This window comes from Drosophila teissieri, chromosome 2L, assembly GCF_016746235.2.
Source record: "Drosophila teissieri strain GT53w chromosome 2L, Prin_Dtei_1.1, whole genome shotgun sequence".
Classification (NCBI taxonomy): domain Eukaryota; kingdom Metazoa; phylum Arthropoda; class Insecta; order Diptera; family Drosophilidae; genus Drosophila; species Drosophila teissieri.
Window position 1 is genome coordinate 8,678,943 of NC_053029.1, and position 22,605 is coordinate 8,701,547.

Genomic DNA, 22,605 nt, shown 5'->3' on the forward strand with positions numbered 1-22,605 from the left:
TCGCTTTATTTGTGATGGCCACGAAATGGAAAATGAAATTGCTCGCCAAATATGAAGAGACAAAGTACAAAGTAAAAGGGTAATGTAACGACTTTCTCCATGGCATTTTCTCTTCTAAAACGAAGTACTGTGCAAATGAATTTATATTTGTAACCACAAACAGTTCCCACGATATTTTTAGTGCACAAGTGATTAGGTTTGCACATTTGCAGAGCCGTCAGCGATTATGGATATTCAAATAAAAATTAATAATAGCCTATAACATACTGAATGCTTTCGAGCGAGTCTTGTGTTAATTTATGCAATGATCGATAACATCCTGCGATTTAATCAACAAACGTTTATGCCGCCCGCAACAAAAGCAAAGCCCCAAGATCAAACGACCCATCGAAAGTCGTCGATCGATGGGAGAGGAAGGGAGTCGAGGCATTGGTGATCATAAAACATTGATCAATCAATCTTAAACGATCTGGAAAAGTCACAAAATCAGCAACTTCCGTCCAGGAGGCACGAGTTGAGCGAGTGGAATCGAATCGAGTGCTATCAAATAGTACGGAGCTGATCTTCACATTGCGATCGTATTGATTGGACGAGCGTTTTTACGATTGCATAAAACAAAAAGCAAAAATTATGAACTCACAATGCGGGTTCTTTGAACGAATTAAACGCAATTAGCCGAAGGTACTCCCAGTCCCCATGATGGACGGAAAATCGGTTCCGTCCAGGATCAGCTCACAAGACTTAAACTCAGAATTGGTTTTGTGGTTGGTTTTTCAAGTCATTCCTCAACATCTGCGTGCCATGGAATTCACTGGAGGCGATCTTAATGCGAATTTATTGCCGCCATCATTGTGCCTCCGAGACATGAAAATCATTTGGGGCGATGACTAAAGAGTTTTCAACAACTTTGCACCCCTTTCGTGTATCTCCGCACTCGATTATGCCGGTCGTCTTCGATGCGGATGAGCACCAAGTCGAGTATCGGATAAGACAATGGGTCTTAATTGGTCTTTATTTCTGGAAGAAGCGTTATTAAATTACTGAAAATGTTCTCTCTTTGCTCAAGGTGGGAATAAAATGCATCTTCGAGAATTAAAGGCAATGAAGGCAGGCTTACAAAGTTACTTCCGTGAATTACTCCAGGAGTAAAACAAGCAACTTTTATATATTTATAGCTTATATTATATGTTCTACCCCACCAATATCTACAAATGAACTGTAATTCAACACAGTATAGTATAGTTCAGTTCAGTATAGTTTAGTATATTGTGTACATATAAAGTTTACCACATAGTATATCAAGAATATATTCCCATTATTAAGTGTCGGTTTCATCATCACTTATTGCATGAAATCAAAATATATTAAATGTGCTTCGCGTCCCCACTTGAAGTCCCCACCTCATTGAGTTGACCTCCCATCGAAGTGCCCCTGAAAATCCATTTTCATTTTCATTTATCATTTATCCCCCAAATGCCTCAGCTGGTCAAGTCGAAAGCTGGTGGCGAAACACATGCCCACCCCATCGAGTGGACACTTAATGGGAATTGCATTTTTATTGCACAAACAGACGACGAAATGTTTATTAATGGCCCAAACACACAGGGCCGGCCATCCGACTCATCGCCAAATGCAGTTAAATTGATTCCGCCTCTCCGATGGCCGTAACTGCAGCGCTAACTAAGTGTAACACTATAACTGCAAATGTTGTTACAACGCCCGGCGACGAGCACCTGCTGACAATTTCAAGTGCAGGCCGGGCAAAAGAGCAACAACACGCACAACTGGAGTGATTTTCCGGCGTGTCATACTCAGTCCTCAATCCTGAATCCTGTACACTGTACACTGTATCCTGTATCTTGTATCCTGCTGGCTGCTGCCTGCATCGCGAATCCTCCCCATTGATGGTGAGGAAACCGCAATTGTAATTCACGGATGCGCAACATCGGGCAGCTTCCCAAACTAATCGCTCGCTCAGCGGGATCGTGGGGTGGCTGATTGGCCTGGTGGTTGCTCCTGCACTGCGAGAAATAAGTAGTGAGATTTATAGAACCACAAGTTCATATTTCGTTGGTAATGAAGTTGTAAATATTTGTGTAGTCAAAGAGGAAGCAAATTAGTATAATTCCTTGAGATACATAAATAAAGGAGGATTAATGTTAAAAATGTTCTTATAACTTTATTTTCTGCTCACAGTATTGCTTAAACAAAGATACTTTCTTCTTTCAAGTGATTTATTAAGAATAAAAATTAACCGAAATCTGTTTAAGGAAATCGCGCACTGCTATTAGTTCTAAAATAATTCCTAATAGCAATAGTTATTAGTATTAATACTTGTAGTTTCTCTCGGTGCACGACCCCTGCATGCGGCGCTTGTTGCCAATTGAATATCTCAATTGTTGCCACACCGAAGGCTGCTCGCTCCTTCCCGCTGGGCGATTGTTCAGCAGGGGGAGTGCGTCTTGCCTCGACAAAGGCAAACAAAACGCCCCGATCCGTGCCAGAATCCCACTGGACTAATTCGGCTGTAACCCCGTTGATATACCCTCGATGGGCTGAGGAAAGCGCAAGTCCTGAAAATTGAGCAGTTTTGGTGTCATAAGTCGGCATTAGGGCGGTTCGGCCACGCCAAATGAAAATCAACAAAGTACATGGGAAATTAATGCACTGGCAGTAAAATTTGCTTTAAAACCCACAACACTACGGAGTTTCTATTGTTAGTCAAGTGGATGACATGATGCGCCAAAATCTAATGTATTTTAGAGGGAGTTTTTATATCATTCTTAAACTATGTAGTTCTTTAGAAAATATGGCCTAAAAATAAATATCCCAGCTGAGCAGCTAGAAAAAACCTCATTTTTATTATTCCCAGTTTCCCAGATTATGCATTTAAATGGCACCAAATAGACAGAAATAAGTCACTGCCCACATTGGAGACTTTAATTAAGCAGAGCTGGAGAAGAAAAGTGAATTAATTTAGTATTCCTGATTTATATGTCCCATGATTTACCCTGAATGCTCGTGGCAGTGCCCGGGTCCAAGTCTGCGATGAGTTATTGCCGTAAATCACGTAGAAGGTATAAACTCGCAGACAAACTATGAATGAGAAAGTCCTGCCCTCGACTCCTCGACTCGAGAGGACAACTGCGAACCTGTTTATTAGTCCTCTAATGCACAATAATACTTAGTGCCAAGGGTAGGAAATTATTCGGATCCTCTGGGAATACTTACCGACTTGGCTGCCAAATGTGACCTCTGTGCCACAGACTCCCCTACCCAACTGCACTCCTCCGTCGGCTGGATATTGGATTACGGAACACGTCTCGACTTTCTGGCCGGGAATGGGACCAACTCCGTGCTGGAGTTAATTTGTGCTCTGCTGCCGGAATTGTTGCTGACGTTTTTACATAAAGCGGCGTATAAATCACATTTGCTCAATGCAGGGAGTACTCACCAAAGTAGCATGGCAGATGAATCTGAATCTGAATACGAATCCGAATCGAAATCGGAATCGGAATTGGAATCACTACTCCCCTAACTCGGCACTTGATTTGGCAGCGATTGAGACGAAAGTGTTGCAAGCCAACACTCTGAAATTTGAAGCCCTGAATGCGAATGCGATTATGTGATGAACTTCTTACTATTAGCACAAATGGCCACAATTTGGCATTTAACCAGGAAGACTACTACCACCACAGAAGCGTAGGATTACAAATGGCATTTGACCGCACAGCCGGCAGTTGCAGTCCTTGAAAATTATCATTTTTTGATTTGGCAAACCCCATAACCCTTACACTCAGTTTTAGGAAGGGAAAAGATGTACTGTAGGTTAAAAAACAAAATAATCATTTTGTGAGTATTTACTTTTAAGGTCTAGGACTAGATACTACTACATAAGTTTAGATACAAAGTTAGGTTAGCAGTTACTAAATTTGAAATCAAATATTTCAACAAACGTTAACAAAAGTTATCCCTGTAAACAGAACTTATAACTGGACTATATAAATAACTTTTTTATATAATATAATAACATGCAACTGCAAATGATAAATCAAAAATCCCAAAAAGTAAAAACACTATGCAGCTTTGATAATTTCCCACACTCAAGGATGACACTGCACTTGTCCGTACACATGTTATCCTTGGGCAAATATTGTCGTAGGATTCGTAGATCCATATCGCGAAGCTGGAAATCTCGTTAGTTTCGACGGGTTGAACAAGTGCCTTCCATTAGCGGCGTTGCGCCGGCCAGAAATCAAACAGAGCCATAAAAATTTGACACTCGCAGGACTTCCCACAATCCGCACGCGTCAAGTGGACTTTGCGAGGTCCTTTTCCAGTTTATGCCGCCTGGAATCCGATATTGGTGGGTATTGCTGAGGAATTCTGCTCGTTGGTGGTGGTAGCTGGTGTGCCCGGGGCAGTGACAAGTGGTAATTTCCTTATAGAGGGTTACTCCAGATGGGGTAGATTGACTTGGCCCTAATCAAAGTGCGTGCGCAGGCACGTGTCGTTAAAATGGAGTAACTGGCCGAGCAGATTCCCATGAAATGATTTCCGAGAATCTTTTTTGCGAACTCTTATTATGATTAGTTATTATTTTTGAGCAAGTGCCTCACGAAAGGGATCTCGGCGGATCTCGGTAAATACCAATGAGATTTGAAGCATACGCAATGGGAATTCTTCTTTAACGAGCGGGCTTGATCAATAAAATGCGAGGCATATATGAAAAATATTTTACCATTTACTCGAACTTATTCACACCAACACTCTGCCATGTTTGTTGAAACAAATAACAACTAAGCTGAAATTGGCTAAAAACATGGCCGAGCACTAATTGAATTTTCTGTCATAATTTGACAAATTTAATTAAAACTATTCCCAATTAAAATTTACGAACGGACATTTGTGGCGACCAAAACTTTGAATGCGCCTGCCGAAGTGAAAACTCGGAGTGAAAACTTTTTACATAATTGCTTTAAATTAGTTGTTAGCTCCATTCTCCATTCTCCCCGAGCTCCCCATTTCCAGCTCATCATGGGGCGACCACAAGCCAAACAAATGGAAAGTGCTCTCGAAAGGCTGCAGCAGCCAGACGAAAAGTTGTCAACCGAAAACAAACCATTAAGTGGGTCCAAAACACTTTTAGGCTCCTTCCTCCATCCCCAATTAGCACAGGGGTGTTCCCCATTTAGCAACCTCTTTCCTACTGAATCCTGTTTCACCATCATATCCTCAAGTGTTTATGCTTCCCAGCCTTTGAAGCGGCCATAAAGCGGGGTGCTCTGAACTGGGAGACTTGAACGGCCAAATAAAACAAGTAAAATAATATAAATAATACTAATAAATATGGAATAAACTTAAGCTGGCTAAGTTGTGTGTATAACTCGTGTGCCATAATCTCAATTGAATACTATTGAACACACAGACTGCTGGAAACCCCCGGCAAGTCAGTTTCCAAGCACTTGCCCTCCATTACTGTCAAGGATATCCGGAATCGTAACACCTTTGCCCACAAGCCCACCGAAATCCCTCTAATGCCATTAATGCCTTTTCCATAGCGGATAATTACGGGGGTTGTCTACAATTAGAGTTCTGGGCTCTGCAGCTTGCCGCTGGCTTATTCACGCCTTTAAATTTGCATTTACTTCACACCCCAGCCCACCCCCCTTACCCATTTGGTTACCACAGGCGCAGACGTATGGCCCGAGTCCCATTCCACGTGGCAAAACATTTAGCCGGCGGAGGCAGCCATGTAAATCATGGTGCCAGCCAGCCAGTTGACGGCAAACAGCAACTTCGCTGCATGTGTGCGTGTGTATGTGCGTATCTGTGTGGGCCAAGTCGAAGAGTTGGCCCGCTCAGGAGAAGATTCGTCAGATTCGCATAATTAATTGCAAAGCTTTCCAATGGGGTGCTGCTACATCCTGCGGAATTTTGATTGTCGGTCCAGGGGCAGGGGGGTGGTCGAGGTCGAGGTCGAGGTGTGGGGGCCTTGTAGCGATTTGTGAACGTAATCGGGGATTGGGATTGGGCGCCAAGGGGCCAAAGGGTTGCTACTCCTCGCCGCCGGAACGAACACCTTGGCGCACAATTCCCTGGCATCTGTCTGTGCCCGGGCACAGGCACCGGCACACACAAAATTAATTGCTTTTGTCATTATACGGAATCTTGACGACGCCTCGTTTCTAATTTAATGTAGTTCATGGAACGTCGCTCCCGGTGCTACTGCTCATCCCATCTATCCACTCACCTGACAGTCGCCAGGTTGTCGTCCCTGTTGTTGATTTGTGATTTATGAAGATTAATTTATTGCTAAATAGTTGTACATAATTTATTTAACATTGATTTCAACGGGATTGCTCTCAAGACGGGGGGAAAGAGTTTAAAACTTGGTCTGCGATAGAGAACAAGTAAGTGGCCTTGGTTTTAAATTAAGTATCTCAGAAATTCTTTAGACTATTCAAGACAGCTTTCATACCTTAAATATAAGAGAAATTCTTTAAACTATTGAAGACAGCTTTCTTAACTTAACTACTACAGAAATTCTTTCAAATATTCCAGACAGCTTTTTTAACTTAACTATTACAGAAATTCTTTCAAATATTCAAGACTCCTTTCTTACCTTAAATATTACAGAAATTCTTTTAAATATTCAAGACAGCTTTCTTACCTTAAATATTACAGAAGTCCTTTAATAAATTCAAGACACCTTTCTAACCTTGCCATTCATTTAATTATCATATAAACGACAGTCTTGTTTACAGAAGCCATCAAGTCAACTTCGCAATCCAATAAGCTGGACCCAAGAAACAAACAGAAAACCCAAAGATGGCTCAAGAGCCTACTACCAAATGCAATTTACACCATCTGTGGTCCAGTTGAGGTCCTTGGTAATCGTTGGTAATCGAAGATTTCCCCATCCTTGGAGCACTGTGCCCGAATTGTGGCTGAGTGCATTTGTTTTATTTGGAGCTGCAGTTCTGCAAGTAAGTTTCTGTGTGGAGCCTAGTCAACCAATATGCAAATTAGTTTGGGCACCCGAGGAGCTGCCTAAGTAGTCCCAGCAAATTGAAAGCAAAACATTAAGAATTATGCCCAGATGCAGTTGCACACAGAGTGCTGAGTGCATCAAGGGGCCATGTGCAACTTGCCACTTGCAACTTACATGGCTTGCAGTTGCATGGCCTACGATTCCGATTCGAGTTGACTGTTGTCAGAACACAGATTTCTAATTGCGAGCACAAACATAAATTGCAGCTGGCTGCTGTGGCAACAAAAGAAAATATGATTCCCAAACTGCTCATCCCAAAATCCCAACTGGCAGGGGAAATTCAGAATTTACCAATAAATTATAAAGCAATTTGAGCTCCGAGGCAAGTTAACTTCCAAAAAACTTGCTTGCTAAACTTTTAATTGAAAGCCAAGGAGCTCGCATCATGGAAAGTTGCCTTAATCAGCCTCTTGCGTTCCTAGGAAATGGCATTTTAATTTATGACGCACAATTAGTGAAGGGATTTGAAAGCAGGACCCCTTCACTTTCACCTCTTTCTCTTCTTTCTCAACAATTTCAGATTGGCCCACGTGGCATTCCTAGAAAAGTTGGAAAACTCTTAGTTGGTCCAATTGTCTTGTTTTATGTCACTTGAATTTCTTCCTCTAGGATGAATTCCCTATGCGGAACAAAAAATGCACAACAAATTCATTTTAATTGTTAGGAACTTAGGAACAGTTCCCACTCCCGCAGAAATTTCCTCTTTAATATTAGAAGGTTCTAGTCATCCCATAAACCTTAAGTACGATTGAGTACCTTTGCTGATTATAATATTATAACTCCCATATTGGGTAAATAAAAACCGAATTCCCGCATTGTTTTTTTGTGACGTGTGTCGTTAAGTGTTTTCATTAGTAAATTTATGGAGTATTTACTATACCAATAATAAAACAGCGGCATTTCGTCTTAATTAAGTGTTTCGATGGCAGCAACTCAAGTAACCTAGGCACGTGATCAGCGCAGACAAAAAACAAAGGGACTGTGAATCGAGAATTGGTAAGATAGTGTGACAATCGCTCGGATGTCATAGGAAAGTCAATAAGGGAAAGGGAAAGGGAAGGGAAACACCCATCCACCACCAACACCATCATCATCATCAACGTACATAGATCTGCTGCCAGGAAGTAATCGAATAGAAAAAAACAATGGTAATACAAATACAAATATTGTGCTGATGACTTAATTGATTAAATGGATAAAAAAGAGGAGAAAGCTAGGAGTGCTAGTGCTAGTGTTTGAGCCACCACCACGACCACCATATTATATCCATGGGAATATCTGTCTGGCCGGAGTGTGTGACCCTAAGAAGGTGTTAAGGTGAGACCCTTTGGGGCGTTTATCAGTCGGACGGACAGGCGGGCAATCAGGCGATGGGAAGGCCATGATGTAATCATCCTCGATTAGCGATTATGATATCTGGTTACAGGGACATGCTGGTCGAGAGCCTTTCCCAATTAAGCCAAGTTGGTCTAGTGTTTAACTAACTACCAAATGTAGCAATGCCTTCAGTTTGAAAAAATATAATACATATATGTCTTTGAATTTATTTAAAGTAAATAAGAATAACATGTAACCTCAATGTAACATAATTTGACTAATAAAATGTAATTTTTCCCGAACAGAAACCTCAATGTTTTGCGTACTTATAGCCACTTAGCACGCAGCTCTCATTGGGGTTTCGTCCAATTAATATTGAATTCCATCCTATATGCAAACAGTGTTTATGGAGTCACATGCCAGCCAAGCCGAGCTCCGGGTCTCACCAGCAAGCGTCCAGCAACCACTTCATGGTCCGCAGCATTTGAAGCCACCATAATCAGCGGCGACAACCGAGGGCCATACATCATCGCACCGAGCCGAGCAACATATGTCCAAATAGCGGTGGGTGGGGGCCACAACCTCGAAGGGAGGACTGGGAATCACTCTGCAACCGGAGGGTTGAGCGGCAAACAACAAACAACAGTGTGTGATATTTTGATCAGTCGAATGTGTGTAAAAGTCATGGAACAAATCGACGCTCGTTAATAGAAAACAATTAGATGCCAGGCGTTTATTCGTTTATTCGGCTTCGGTTAGCCAGTGCTGAGGTCCAGGTGGCAACTTGAAAGGGGTGAGGCGAGCTGGGTGAGGCACGTTCCGGCTAATATACGAAATGAAAAGTCAACTTTCAAATCATTTATCTTGTTTTCCATCAGCGGAGAAGAAAAATCGCAAAGCAGCAGCCAAATAACGAAAAAACGAAAGGAAAGAAAAGGACTGGAATTGAGAAAAAATGACAAAGGCACGAGCTGAAATGAAGCCGCTAAATGAAATTGGCAATGGAGCCGCGATGCCTCGGGAGCATGTTGTGAATGCGAAATGAACCGAGTGACAGTGACACCCCGAAGTGGTGACCCACACACACCCTCACACCCATACACCCACATACCCGCACACACACACACCAGCACCTGGCTGTCAACCCTTTTCGTCATATTATTATTCAAATTGAAGCCGTTTTTCCGTGTACTTTTCGCATTTTTTCCACCGAAACTGAAATAGCCGCCCCATGATTAATTCACACGGATGCGAGTGGGCTCTGGGGGTCGCTAGTTCCTCAGACAGCTGACCCTTAACCCTTCTCCAGCCGGGACACTTGTCTTGCCAATTGCTCCTTTGACAAATTGTAGTTGCCGGGGTGTCAAGGACTCTCCACTTGGAATTAGAAAAATGTATGAAAAAAGGCTTCTAAATTAAAGAAAACAGAAAAATAAATTAGTACAAGTGAAGAGCTCTTTTGTTACTTGAAGCGAAGTGCTGTTTTTTATATTATTCAGTAATGTAATCTGTTAATTGGCAAGTGCAAATAAAGCGTTTTTAAATTTGCACATCTGAGTTCAGCCATTTGTCATGTGCAATGCACGTGTCCTATTGAAAAAAACAAAAACTGGAATGGATGGTTTTATTTTTTAAAATAGAACAAAATCGCAATTGGCGAATCAATCAAATTTCGCAAATTGCCTGCGATGCTGCAATGTATCAAGTTACTCAGAGGACGAGCACTTCGATTTTATTTATAACATTTTTAATTTCCTAATACATTTTTGCTGATTGATAGGTTTGCCTATGTTCTTTTTTTAATGTCCTTATAATACATTTATTTCATTTTGCTCGCAATCAATTGAGAACACTACAACCAAAACTAATGGTACGATTTCCTATTCTATATCCTCGCAATTTACAGCGAATTAGATCGCAGAAATGATTAAATTTTATCTTGCAGACTTAACTGCTCCGACTTCTGGCTCGCCCACATCGTGAAATGCGAAAGCATTAAAATGATAAATGAGCACGATTATTCCCTTATTACCATCAAATTAATATTGCTCCTCGGTCTCTCAACTTTGGCCCTGTAATCAGTTTAATTTTTGTTTTCCCGTCGCCACTCCCAGGTAAAAGGACGAAAAAGCACGAGTAACCAGGCGATTTATTGACTAAAAATGAATTACCACGCAGTGGCCCATAGTAAAACAGATCAAATAGTTGTCCACTTGTGCTGGAGTGTCAACGTTGAGATACCTTGGAAACCAACAATTTAAATAATCCCGAAATATTAAAAATAAAGCAAAAGCCATTTTAAGATTTAGCCCAAATTAGTTTACCTTTTGTATTTTGTTAATTAAAATGTAATAAATATGAAACAACTAAACTTTAACAAGTTTCCAACGTACGAAATATTGCAGAAGAAGAAAGTATTTTGCAAAGATTTACGTCTTTTAATTCCTTTATAGTTGCTTATTTATAAAGGTTTGTTTGGTTTAATGCTGATATAACTAATGTTATCTAGAAATAGACTGAAATACCTTGCTTTCCTAGGGTAGCCAGAATGAGAATATGTCTAACCCACCGCCGAAATCAAACACAATCAAGCGAATTGGGTTCCGTTCCAGTTTCAGTTTCAGAGTCAGTTTGAGTTCCTGTTCGGGTTACTTTGCTTGCACAGCCATTTGAGGTTGTCCGTTCGTTTGGTTAAAAATAATCCGACCACTTCGTGTTGCCGCAAGGACACCCAGGATGGCCTCCCACCGCGGTAAACATCGTTTGTCAAATGCTCCGACTGCCAAGGACTGGCCCTGTCCAGCTCCAAGCCAGGCACACACAACAATGCCATCCTGCCCAGCTCCAGTATCAGTTCCACCTCCAGCTCCTCTTCCAGCTCCTCCTCCACCCTCAGTTCCACCTCCAGTTCCAGTTGCAGTGTGTGCGGAGTGGATGGGTGGGTGACTTGCTCCATCGGCGAAGGACTTACGTGCGTCGCGGCCGTGCGATAAAATAACCGGTTACAAAATATTTGTTGACATTCCGCGGTAAATTACCATAATTAGTTGATTCGAGCGACCGACCCATGTTTGATCGGGCTGTCATGGGTTAAAGCAGCAACGAAGTACCGTGGAGTAGCATGGAGTGGGTGTGCGTGCAGCGACATAATGCCAAACAGAGCACTGCCCACTGCTAAAAGGATAATAATTAGAGCATATGTACGGATTGAGTGCAAATATTGACAAGTCCGGCGTTTCCTTTCGTTTCCGTTCCTCCATTTGTCATCATTTCGGGTCGTTCTGGTGCGTAAACTCGAATTAATCAGCCGCATATCAATATCCGTGCAAACATAGCTCCACATAAAACATATGTATGCATATATGCGATACATATGTCGCGACCTTCTGGACGTGGATTTGCCTCAAGGATTTCCCTTCGGCCCTAAGGATTGTGTACTGTTGACAAAAGTTTCCGGGGGTGAAGGTTAGTTAGCATGCTCGAAGCAAGGCAAGGCAAATAGGTCCTAGTTCCGGGAAAGGGATAGTCAGGATTTTTACGTTGCATATCCGTGAAGTAAAGTCAAGAAAAAGAGCTAAGATTTCTTATTGAAAACAATACTTTTGGGCTAGTCCCAGAAAATGACTTCATTCTTTCTCCGACAACATTATTAAATATTATTAATATTTATTGCACTTATTTCCTCTATATAAACACCTAAGATCAATCAATGCGAAGCATATGCCCATAGTTCTACTCCTTGGACTCCCAATGACAAAGCCATTAGTTAACATCCCTCCGATCGCAAGGCAAACAAGGAAACCACAACATCCCGTCCTGAACCAATGAACCGCAAATTAATCCCAAAGCCACGACGACAATTAATATGCGACCACATCCACGCCCCCTCAAAAATAAGATGGGCAAACGGCCAGTGGAGAAGGGATTAGGACAGTCAAATGACTTTAAATTAAGCCGATGTGCGTCTGTCAATTTAATTAAAATCAAAACAAAATCTTTGCCCACCGCCACGCCCCCTTGATGCCAGCCCCTGTGGCAGCAAATAGACAAATAATAAAACCATAAATAATGCAAAACAATAAACGAGCAAGTATTCATAAATTATTAACGCAGGAGCTGCTAGCTGCTGGCTGACAAAAGGCAGCGCAAATACCCAAAATATTTTGCCAAAGCATTTAGAAGGACAATGAGGCACGAACCAGATGACAGAATCCGGGGAAGAATAGCAAATCCCCGCAGCAAATAATTGAGCCTCATAAAGGAAATATCATTCATTGATTTTCCCCCCAGCAACCACAACAGATTCTCGACCTCTCATCTTCCCCAGCAAGTGGATGAAGTCGTCGGGCGGTTGGTTGCCAATGGCCGTTGGAATGGGCATTGGGTGGCAAGTGGTGGCAAGTGGTGGCCAGTGGTGGTTAGGTGGTGGTGGGTCATCTGGGGCTGCTGTTGGCCATATGGACAGCTGACGAAACTATCCACCTAGCGGCGGCGAAGGAAGACTTTCACATGAATCCGAAATCTATGCCTCGTCATGATTTGCACAAAAAACTCGAGCTGGCAAATTTGTCAGTGGCACAAAGGACTCAGGAAACATGAGGGGCGGCGGGATGGGAAAAATCTAAGGACGAGTCAGGGAGAACAAATGATAAATTATTGAGGGATTTTCGTTAATTTGATGACACTGATGATGACCAAGGCCAGATTATCCTGACTGCCGAATTCTGATTGGGCCAAACGGAAAACCGAATAGATATTTTATACAATTTTCTTGGTACGATTTTTTATTGGCCTTAATGTATATGCTTTAAATACTTTAAAACTTTAAGGAGCTTCTTATATATGTGTTCATCTAAAATTATATTATTATTATGGACGTAGAACGATAAACACCATTTATCAGCTTACTGGTAGTATTTTGATAAGCTTCATCATATGCAACATCATTTTACTATTGTTTTTAAAGCTTTTGCTTTCTTTCTTTCAGTTCTACCAAAATTAAATTAAAATATTACTGCTTTCCACATTTAAGAAACTATATATTTTCAATTTTCAAATATGACTTACAGAAACGTACAGAGTTATTAGTGAGAAAAAAATTCCATATATTCAATTTGTAATCAAGAAAATCGGATGGATTTAAAGTCACAAACGTTTTGCTTATAAACTAAATTCAATTGTCAATTAGCAAACAAAGCTTATTAATTATCAATATTTCAATTTATTTTGACTCTTTTTTGAGAGCTTGAGTCGCAACTGCGTCTTTGCTACCTTTGGAGTGTGTACTCGCTAACTTGGAAGTGTGTACACACTGCTTACAATGTAAAATCGCTTACATTTTCATGAATCCAAAACTGTACAGTTGGAATTGTTCGGTGTTGTGCTTGTGAATTGCTGTAGCTGTTTATGTTAAAGAAGAACTGGCAGATTTCAACAATTTGATCAAGCGACCCAATGCACAAGATTAAAAAGAGAACGCCAGGCGAACACTCGTGAGATTTAAGTTTAAGTGGTTGGCAACGCGATATAAATATATATGTACATAACAATTTGTATTTGTCCTGGTATCTATTTGGTAGCTTGTTGGTATTTTATCGGGGCGGTCACACTGATGCATAGCCCAAAAACAAGCAACCGATGCGAAAAGCATAACAATTCGAAAGTTTAAAATTCGCCCAAGATGAGCGCCTACCACAGGCGCGCGGCGCTGCGCAAGAAGAGCCCCAGCCAGGGAACCTCCTTCGCGTCGGAGATGAACGAGTCCGGTTACACATCCTTCCTGGCGCTGCACAATTCCACCGCGGAGACGCCATTTTTGTTGGACGACGCTGAGGGCGAAAACTGTCGCAATGCATCGAACACCACGACATTCTTTCGGGGCCTGAACACGCCCAGTGGCCACCAGGAGCAGGACCTACACTGGGGCAAGCCATATACCAGTTCACAGAGGCAAATCACCGCGGAGGCGGAGCATTTCTCATTAACTCCGCGTCTGCAGGATGCGCATAGTCTGCCCAAGCGGCGCAAGAAACACTTTCAATCGCCCCACAGTAGCCCCAAGAAGTCCAAAAAGCTGCTCTTCCCCCACATAGAACAACCGGCCAAAAATCGTTTCTATGGCGGAGTTGAAAGGCTGGACATTGTCGCCAAACTGGCCCAAGAGCAACCAGCACTGGAGTGCATACTGCGCAATGTGGGCGCCCACACGCTGGACGTGATGACCAAGGTGTCGGCGGCCTGGAAGCAGGCCGTTTATCGCAGCCAGCGGGACTTGGAGCGACTGCAGAACCACCGACTCAAGTTGAGCCTTACCAAAGAGAATCCTCACGTGCCCAATCGGTGCAGCCATGTGCCCAAGGCAAACCACACAGTGCCATTGCAGACCTCGAATCACAGCAGCCTAAACAACAGCGCCGCCTCGCTCATGGACTCGGGCAACTCGAGCATCCACCTGATGGACGTCGATGCCGGAAGGGTTCTGCGCGAGCAAACACAGCGCGTCAAGTGCCCACGATGCGGACGCGGCAGTCGGGTTTTCGTAAGCGAGGCGGCCAAGGGTGTCGAAAACTTATTGTCGCAGACCCTGCCGCATATTGGACGTACAACCAGCACATTCCCCTGCATGACGGCTCCGCCGCTCAAACGCTTCTTGTCCCTGGATCTTGACGAGGTAAGGACATCACCGCAGGGACCGGCTTACAACTTCGCCGAATGCACCAGTGTCATCTGCCAGTTCCGATTCTGCGTCAACTGCCTGTGCAAGTCGCATCCCGGCGAGCGGTGCCTGGTCACCGAGCTGGACACACCCTCCAAACTCATGATGCCCCGGGAGCGACTGACACCGCCACAACGTGCCCAGAATCGTGATCCCAAAATCAGGAGGAAGAACTCGCTCAAGCGGCTATGCTTTTAGCTTTATCATAGGCTTTTAATCACGATTAGTATTCGATTTTTTTCAAATCTCATAAATACGTATTATGTTCATCGCATTAAGTTCCATTTCATCACGTACATTCTCATATATGTTTTTAAATCGTTCACTGTAAGGTTTGTCGGAAATCTGTACCTCTGCGAGATTAAGTATTTTTTACATATGCAAAATATATAAAACTTTTTTAAAATAAAGCTGGTACTATTTGGGAGGAAACTGTACGAACTATTAAGAATCCTTAGTGATTATTGTATTCTAACGTAAGGTTTTATTACAAATATGAAAACAGTATTCAAAGTCTTTTATTGTTAAGCACGGTTGAATAAATTAAAGTTTTTATTGTATTATTATTGGACCTCATCTACATTGCTTGCATTTATTAATAAATAAAAAATGAATTCTGAAATATTAGATCAAACACAAAACATACAAAATCACCATTGTGTGGTTTGTGTCTTTGCTAAAGTCAATGCGCGGTATGGACCATATAGCTACGTTTTTCTTAGTGTACTTCCAGAGAACTCTGGCCTCACTAACAAAACACGTGTGGAGTGCGGTCGCCGCGCATTTATTATTCTCCGATTTTAACTTTAATTTACTTGAGAAAAAAGGAACAAACGGCCATCCAAGATGAGTACTGCGTTGGCCCAGCAGCTGCAGAAACTGGCTGCTCCGCAGTCGTCGGTAACACTAGCAGATGCCCGGAGTCGCGCCTCCATACTCTTCGATCCCAAGGAGGCGGCCACCAAGGATCGGCGCTCAATCTACGAGATCGGGTTAACGGGACTGCAGGAGCTGACCGACTTTAACCCGGCCTTCAAGGAGTTCCAGCTGACGTTGTTCGATGAGGCCACATTGACGCTTGAGCGCTCCGTGGAGCTGCCGGAGATCAACAGGATGCTGGACGCGGCTATTGCCAAGTTCTTGCGCCTGCTTTCGCCGTACCTTCTGCTCCGCCCCGCACACATGGCATTCGAATGGTTGCTACGACGATTCCAGGTGCACGAATATAACCGGAGCGACGTTATGGCCCTGATTCTGCCCTATCACGAGACAATGATCTTTGTCCAGATCGTTAAGACCATGAGGCTCCGGTCATCGGATGGCGACTGGTACTGGCTGCGCCCATTGCAGCGCCCTGGCGTTCCGCTGGCCAAGACCACTATTATTAACAGAGCGGCCGGCAATCCTGCCTTCCTCGGCTTCATCTGCAAAAGTACCCAGAAGGCAGTCAAGGAACTGGGTCCTCGCGCCCACCAGCTACAAGCCCAGATCAACTTCTATGCCACCATCGTAGTTGGCGCCCTGCAATCGGCCAAACCGCTGCAGGACTGGCACATCACGACTATTCTGGAGTCGCTCCTTCGTGGCCTGGCTTCTGATAACATCGACTTCATGGCCGCCGCCTATGTGATCGTTGCTCAGCTTGTCTCACGCACCAAGCTCAAGAGCAAGGTGTGCAACGCCCTGTTGGAACGCGTGGCCAACTGTCCGTTCGAGAGGCTTCACAGTGAGTCCCTGCTCCTGCTTGTCTGCATCTATGGCAAGCAGCAGGCCGCTTTGCCGCACTTTAAGCCGGAAACCGTACTCAATCTAGTTGGAAAGAAGTGGCTCATCTCCACTCTGGCCGCTCTGGCTAAAGGCAACATCGCCATCCAGTCTATCTGCTTGCCACTCATGACCGGCGCCGTGGCCGCCATTCGGGAGGAGGACGCCTCTTCAGGCTCGTGCAAACTGTTCTTGGACAACCTGTTGTCAGAGGTGCCAATGTCAAAGCCAACTGCTCAGCAACTGATCAAGTAAATACTCGGAAAAGAAAGTTAGCTTCAGCTATTTATGAACATATATTTTACCCATTTCAGTTGCTTTTTGGATACTTATGTAGAGACTGCGACCGATGCACCTGTGCCCATGGAAACCAACTCAAACGATGATGAAGATACCATCGTGATTGATTCCGATGATGAGGAGGAGACGGAAAAGACCAGCTTCCAAACCTGGTATACCGCTTACCTCGAGAAGCTGGAGAGACGCTATCCAGAAGCGTTTGATCTGAGCGTTAAAGAGGCCTTGAGATCCCAATCCTCCACAAGCAATCGCCAAAAGGCCTTAAAACTGGCTTTGGGTGAGTGAATCATAGTTTCATAATTACAATATAAATAAGAAATACCCTCGATCTTAATATTTTGTTATACATTTTCAGGTTTCCGTCTCAATACCACAGATGAAAAAGCAAAGCACGCTTACGAAAAGCTCTATCACTACAGCGCTGACTGGCGTCTTAGCGCTGTCCAGAAACTAGTCCAGAACTTGAGTGTGTCTAAAAAGCGAGAGAGAAGCGTTAAGCTACTGCAGGAATGTCTGCCCGATAGGATAAATGATGATAGTGGTGCTGTGGTGTCAACCTTGCTATCATTGCCCACCGAGGAGCTCACCGAGATGTTGGGGCAGTTGCCTCTGGCTCAAACCCTATGTCGTCTGCTGTACCGCGCTCAGTCCGAAAAGGAGCAGGAATGGCAGCCTGTGGTTCCACTGGCGGTTCGCCACTTGACCTCTGACCCTGTGAGCGGCAACTATGATACAAATTTGGTGTTATTGGCGCTGATGCCGCTGCTCTTCCCTGTCGAAGCTTTAGCTGAACACCAGCACAAGGCTTTGCAGATTCTGCTTGGCAGTGATTTTGTCAGCAAAGTCCAGTTTTTGACAGAACTTAAAGTGAGCAACAAATTCAGTGACTTTAATGTCAGCGAGCACCGTCAGCACTTCCTGGACGTAATAGCGAACAGCAATCAGGATTTGAACAGTCAAGAACGAGCGTTGCTCCAAAGCGTAGAAGATCATGGCGGTGAGTCGTACATTCAGGAAGCCTCCCAGCTGACGCACCTGTTACTCCTGCTGACTGCTTACGCCAAGAGGGCACTCCAGCCTCAGGAAAGCCTTCACATGCTGGAGAAAATCGGACTTTATAGTCGGCGCCTCCAATTTCGTGTGGTGAACGGTAGCCAGAAAACCCACAACTCTGCCCCCCTCCAATTGTATGTGGATTTCCTCTTGACTTTGGTTAAGAACACCAAGTGGACATCTTTAGCTTTCACCCCTTGGAATCAAATGACCGATGAGCTTCGCCTCTGTCTGCGTCTGCTGGAGATAATATGCGCCCAAGTGTTCTCGGAAGGAGCTGATCAGCCAGAGCTTCAGGAGTGGACGCGAGCCCTGCAGCAAAGTTTGCAACTAATCCTGCCCGAAGCTCAAGATAGATTGGAAATGCTTTCAAACTTCTACGTGTTCGAGCGACTGCCAGAATTGTGGCCTCGGGACTCGGACTATGCCGTCTTCCGTTTGCAAGGCTTTTTCCTTCTGGAAGCGGTTCTGTCCAACCCGAAATCTCAACTAGACTGCAGCCTGGTTCATGTGCTGCGGGTGGCCAACGCCTGTGGATCCCCTCTACAAACTTTGCGAGTGCAGGCCATTAACACCCTGCAGTTACTCAGTAATCGCAAACTAGTGTCCCATGTGGAGCAATTGGTGCGTTCGCTGCTGCAGCGGAAGAGCGAGTTGGGCATGGATCACGAACAATATGCCCTGATACTATACACCATTCTGGAACCAGAGACGGCCACTGCCAAGGAAAGACTTGTGCTGTCAAAGCTGAAACGAGCTGTTCTGGCTTTGGCCTCCGATCCGGAACAGCCTCCCATTTGTACCGCGGCTTTGCTTGCGTGCCTGAAGCACGTCAACGATGAGCATTTCTTATCCGATTTGCTGCCGCTGGGACTTGACTCCCTGAAGAAGATAACTGCGGGGGAAGACAACCAACATATAAAACAGTTGCCATGGCCACATAGCGAAATCTATAGGTCGGTAATGGAGAAATTTGAAGGTCGTGTTGCGCTCAATGTGTTGCTCCGAAAGGATCTGGCTTGGACATTGTTTGAGGACAGCTTCGACCAGTACGATACCTATGTTCAACTCGACAATAAGCTGCAACCTCTTCCTTGTGTCCTGCTGAACAGCCTCACTCCGGAGACCTTTGACCAAATGCAGGCCAAGCACAAGATGGCTCTGATCAAGCTGATAGTGGAGTCAGCTACCAATTCGGACAACGACAGCATATTCTTGGCTAGCCATCGATTGCTGAAGCGCTGCCGCTTGGATTGCCAGCCACTCGTCCCGAGCCTCTTGGAGATGGCCAACACCAAGGTGCAGAAGCAACAGCCCGTCAAACGGCGATCAGTCCAGGCCACCCAACTGGATCTAACAAGTCTGTCCTGGAAGCAAGGAATGACACTTCTCGAGCTGTTGGAACACAAGAAACAGCTGACTGATGCCGAGCTGCTGATCCCGCCGCTCTTCGAACTCCTTCAGGCCTGTCTTACGCTGGAAGAGCATAGTGCCGCCGAGTATCCCAAGCAGCTAATTCTCTCGAGCTTGTTGCACTGCTGTCAGACGGCACAGACCGCCGGCGTGCAGCTCGTTAAGGCTTTGCCAGAATCTAGCTTCCGCATCGATCTGGTGGTGCAATGCTTGAGGAATACCCGCAATCCGCAGACCCAACAGCATGCGCTGCTGTTCCTGACTCACTGTGCTGGCATGTATCCGCAACAAGTTCTACACAAGATCGTTGAAATCTTCACGTTCGTGGGTTCCACGGTGGCGCGCCACGACGATGCATTCAGCCTGCATATAATTCACAATGTGGTGGAGTCGATTATACCCATCCTACTGCTAAATACTGGACATAATGAGCTGGTTATACCCGTGCTTAAGGTGTTTGCTGATATTTGCGCGGACGTACCCGTCCATCGGAGATTGCCACTTTATGCTACCCTGTTCCGAGTTCTGGAGCCCAAGGAGCACCTATGGCAGTTTTTGTGCATTGTGTTCGAGTCGCAAGTTCTTCTGGAGCAAGTTCCACAAAAAGTGTCCACAGACAAGTCGCGGCTGGACTTTGCCCGTGAACTGACGTTGATGTTTGAAGATCCGACGGTCGCAATTCAGACGAGCATCCGTCTATTGGATTACTTGGCCAAGTTGCCGGCAACCAAAAGCGGTCCTTCGGGTGCCTCTGGCTCCTCTGTGCTAATCGCGGAACAACAGCTCTTCGATGTTCGAACGCGGACGTTCAAGCAACTGCGGCACTACAAGTACCTCATCATGGACTTCCTTTCTGGAATTAGCAGCAGCAAAGAATGGGAGAAGAAGATGAAGCGGCCTGATCCCACCGAGCTACTTCCGTACTATCAGGAATTCATCCTAAAGACACTTGCGTATGTGGGCGTACTTAATGGAGCATTGGAAGCAGCTTCCGGAACGCCTTCCTTGGAGAAATTCTGGCGTGTCCTCGCCAACCATGCACACGATGTCTTGGATAACGCCATCGGACTTCTGGCACCGGAACATTTCCTTAGCGTGATAACCGAACTACTGCAGCACGATCATGTGTATGTTCGTATTAAGGTAATGGACTTGTTGGTGACCAAGCTAGCTCCGGCGAGCGACTACTTCCAGCAATCCCCCGCTAACCACTTTGGCGTGCTTTTCGCGCCGTTGCAAGAGATTATCAACGGAATCCTGGAGGGCGGTTCCAACAGTGCGCAGCAGGCGAAGCTTCAACAGACTGCGTTGCACGCTCTACAGTTGTTGGCCCTCCGCCACGGACGCGACTTTATCGAAGAGTGCCGCTCCCTTCTGGCCACCTTGACCAAGATCACTAAACGACGTGCGAACGTGCCCAAGGCGGTAGTGGGCAATGTGGTGCTGACCCTCGTCGAAATCTGCGCAAGTCTTAAGGCCCACGCCTTGGCCCAATTGCCCAAATTCGCTCCCCAACTTACGGAGTTACTGAAGGAACAGGTTCACCAAATGGCCTCGCTCAAACAGGGACCAGACTATGTCTGTTCCACCCTTGTCACAGGTAAGTCCCGACCATCTATTTGGAAATATTCGTCAACCAAATATGTTGATATTCTATTGTAGCACTTCACAAGCTGTTCAAGGCGCTGCCGCTGTTCTTGGGACCCTACTTGGTGGACATCATCGGTGCTTTGGCGCGTCTGTCAGTGCAACTAGAAAATGCACAGCTGCTGCAGGATAAACGCACACAGGTGCTGAATCAGCAACTAGCGAACGTTTGGAGTGCAGTAGCCCAGGGCGTGGAGGTGCGCATTCTTGTACCCAGTTGCGCCAAGGCGTTCTCCAGCCTGTTAGAGCAGCAAGCGTACGACGAGCTAGGGCATCTGATGCAGCAGCTGCTGCTGCAGAGCGTCCGACACAATTCAGCGGCCCAATTGCTACCGGTGCAGGATCCTCTAAGCGAGCTCTTCCTACAAGCACTCAACTTCCGGCAGCAAGTGCGCGGACGAGGATTACAAAGGCAATTGGTTTCAGATGTGGAGGCGGCCATTGCCGAGACCTTTGTGACGTGGATCCTGAAGTTGTCAGAGACCAGCTTCCGTCCCATGTACTCTCGGGTACATAAGTGGGCGCTGGAGAGCACCTCTAGGGAAACGCGTCTCACATACTTCCTGCTGACCAACCGGATTGCCGAAGCTCTAAAATCATTGTTTGTGCTGTTTGCCAGCGAGTTTGTCGAAGACTCTTCGCGGTTGCTGACGGAGAACAACACAATCCGCCCCGAGTTCAAAGTCGAAGAAAGGGAAGATGATGTGGATCTGTTAATGGCAATACTGAACACTCTGCATCATGTGTTCTTGTACTGCAGCGAGGACTTTATCAATGACCATCGCTTCAACGCCCTAATGCCACCGCTGGTTAACCAATTAGAAAACGACCTGGTACTGGGAAATGAGTCGCTTCAGCAAGTTTTTAGCAACTGCATTGCCCAGTTGGCGGTGGCCACCAACGATGTGATGTGGAAGCAGCTAAACAGCCAAGTGCTCCTGAAGACTCGCACCCCCACTCCCGAAGTCCGGATCCTGGCATTCAACAGCTGCGTCGCCATCGCCCGCAAGCTGGGCGAAAGCTATGCTCCCCTGTTGCCGGAGACGGTTCCTTTCATCGCAGAGCTGCTGGAGGACGAGCACCAGCGCGTGGAAAAGAACACGCGCAGTGCCGTCCAAGAGCTGGAAACTATTTTGGGCGAACCGGTTCAAAAGTATCTATAATTATGAGAGAGAGATTTCTCCAAATGTAAAATGTTATGTACTCTAATATTGTCTTAAAGGAATTTATTATTACATTTTATTAAAAGTGATATTTCAGTCCCAATTATTAAGATGACCAAAAAGTCTCTAATTTGCTATATATTAAAGTGCTCTACTACCACTTTTTACAACAAATTAGT

At 45.0% G+C, this 22,605-nt stretch overlaps 2 protein-coding genes across 2 annotated transcripts; both read left to right on the forward strand.

Moving 5' to 3' along the window:
* The first annotated feature begins 13,965 nt into the window (after window positions 1-13,965).
* Window positions 13,966-15,493, forward strand: LOC122623095. The gene has a single exon (XM_043802029.1). The coding sequence runs from the start codon at window positions 14,052-14,054 to the stop codon at window positions 15,282-15,284; it is 1,233 nt and encodes a 410-aa protein (XP_043657964.1). The 5' UTR covers window positions 13,966-14,051; the 3' UTR covers window positions 15,285-15,493.
* Window positions 15,494-15,849: 356 nt separating this feature from the next.
* LOC122611760 (HEAT repeat-containing protein 1 homolog) lies at window positions 15,850-22,526 on the forward strand. The gene is made up of 4 exons (XM_043785057.1): window positions 15,850-17,101; window positions 17,165-17,427; window positions 17,506-21,216; window positions 21,279-22,526. The coding sequence occupies exons 1-4, from the start codon at window positions 15,933-15,935 to the stop codon at window positions 22,424-22,426; spliced, it is 6,291 nt and encodes a 2,096-aa protein (XP_043640992.1). The 5' UTR covers window positions 15,850-15,932; the 3' UTR covers window positions 22,427-22,526.
* The last annotated feature ends 79 nt before the right edge of the window (window positions 22,527-22,605 follow it).

Coding starts and splice junctions, on each gene's coding strand:
- LOC122623095 (XM_043802029.1), top strand. CDS start 14,052: ATGAGCGCCTACCACAGGCGCGCGGCGCTGCGCAAGAAGAGCCCCAGC.
- LOC122611760 (XM_043785057.1), top strand. CDS start 15,933: ATGAGTACTGCGTTGGCCCAGCAGCTGCAGAAACTGGCTGCTCCGCAG. Junction 17,102..17,164: donor ACTGCTCAGCAACTGATCAA/GTAAATACTCGG, acceptor TACCCATTTCAG/TTGCTTTTTGGATACTTATG. Junction 21,217..21,278: donor CTGTTCCACCCTTGTCACAG/GTAAGTCCCGAC, acceptor ATTCTATTGTAG/CACTTCACAAGCTGTTCAAG.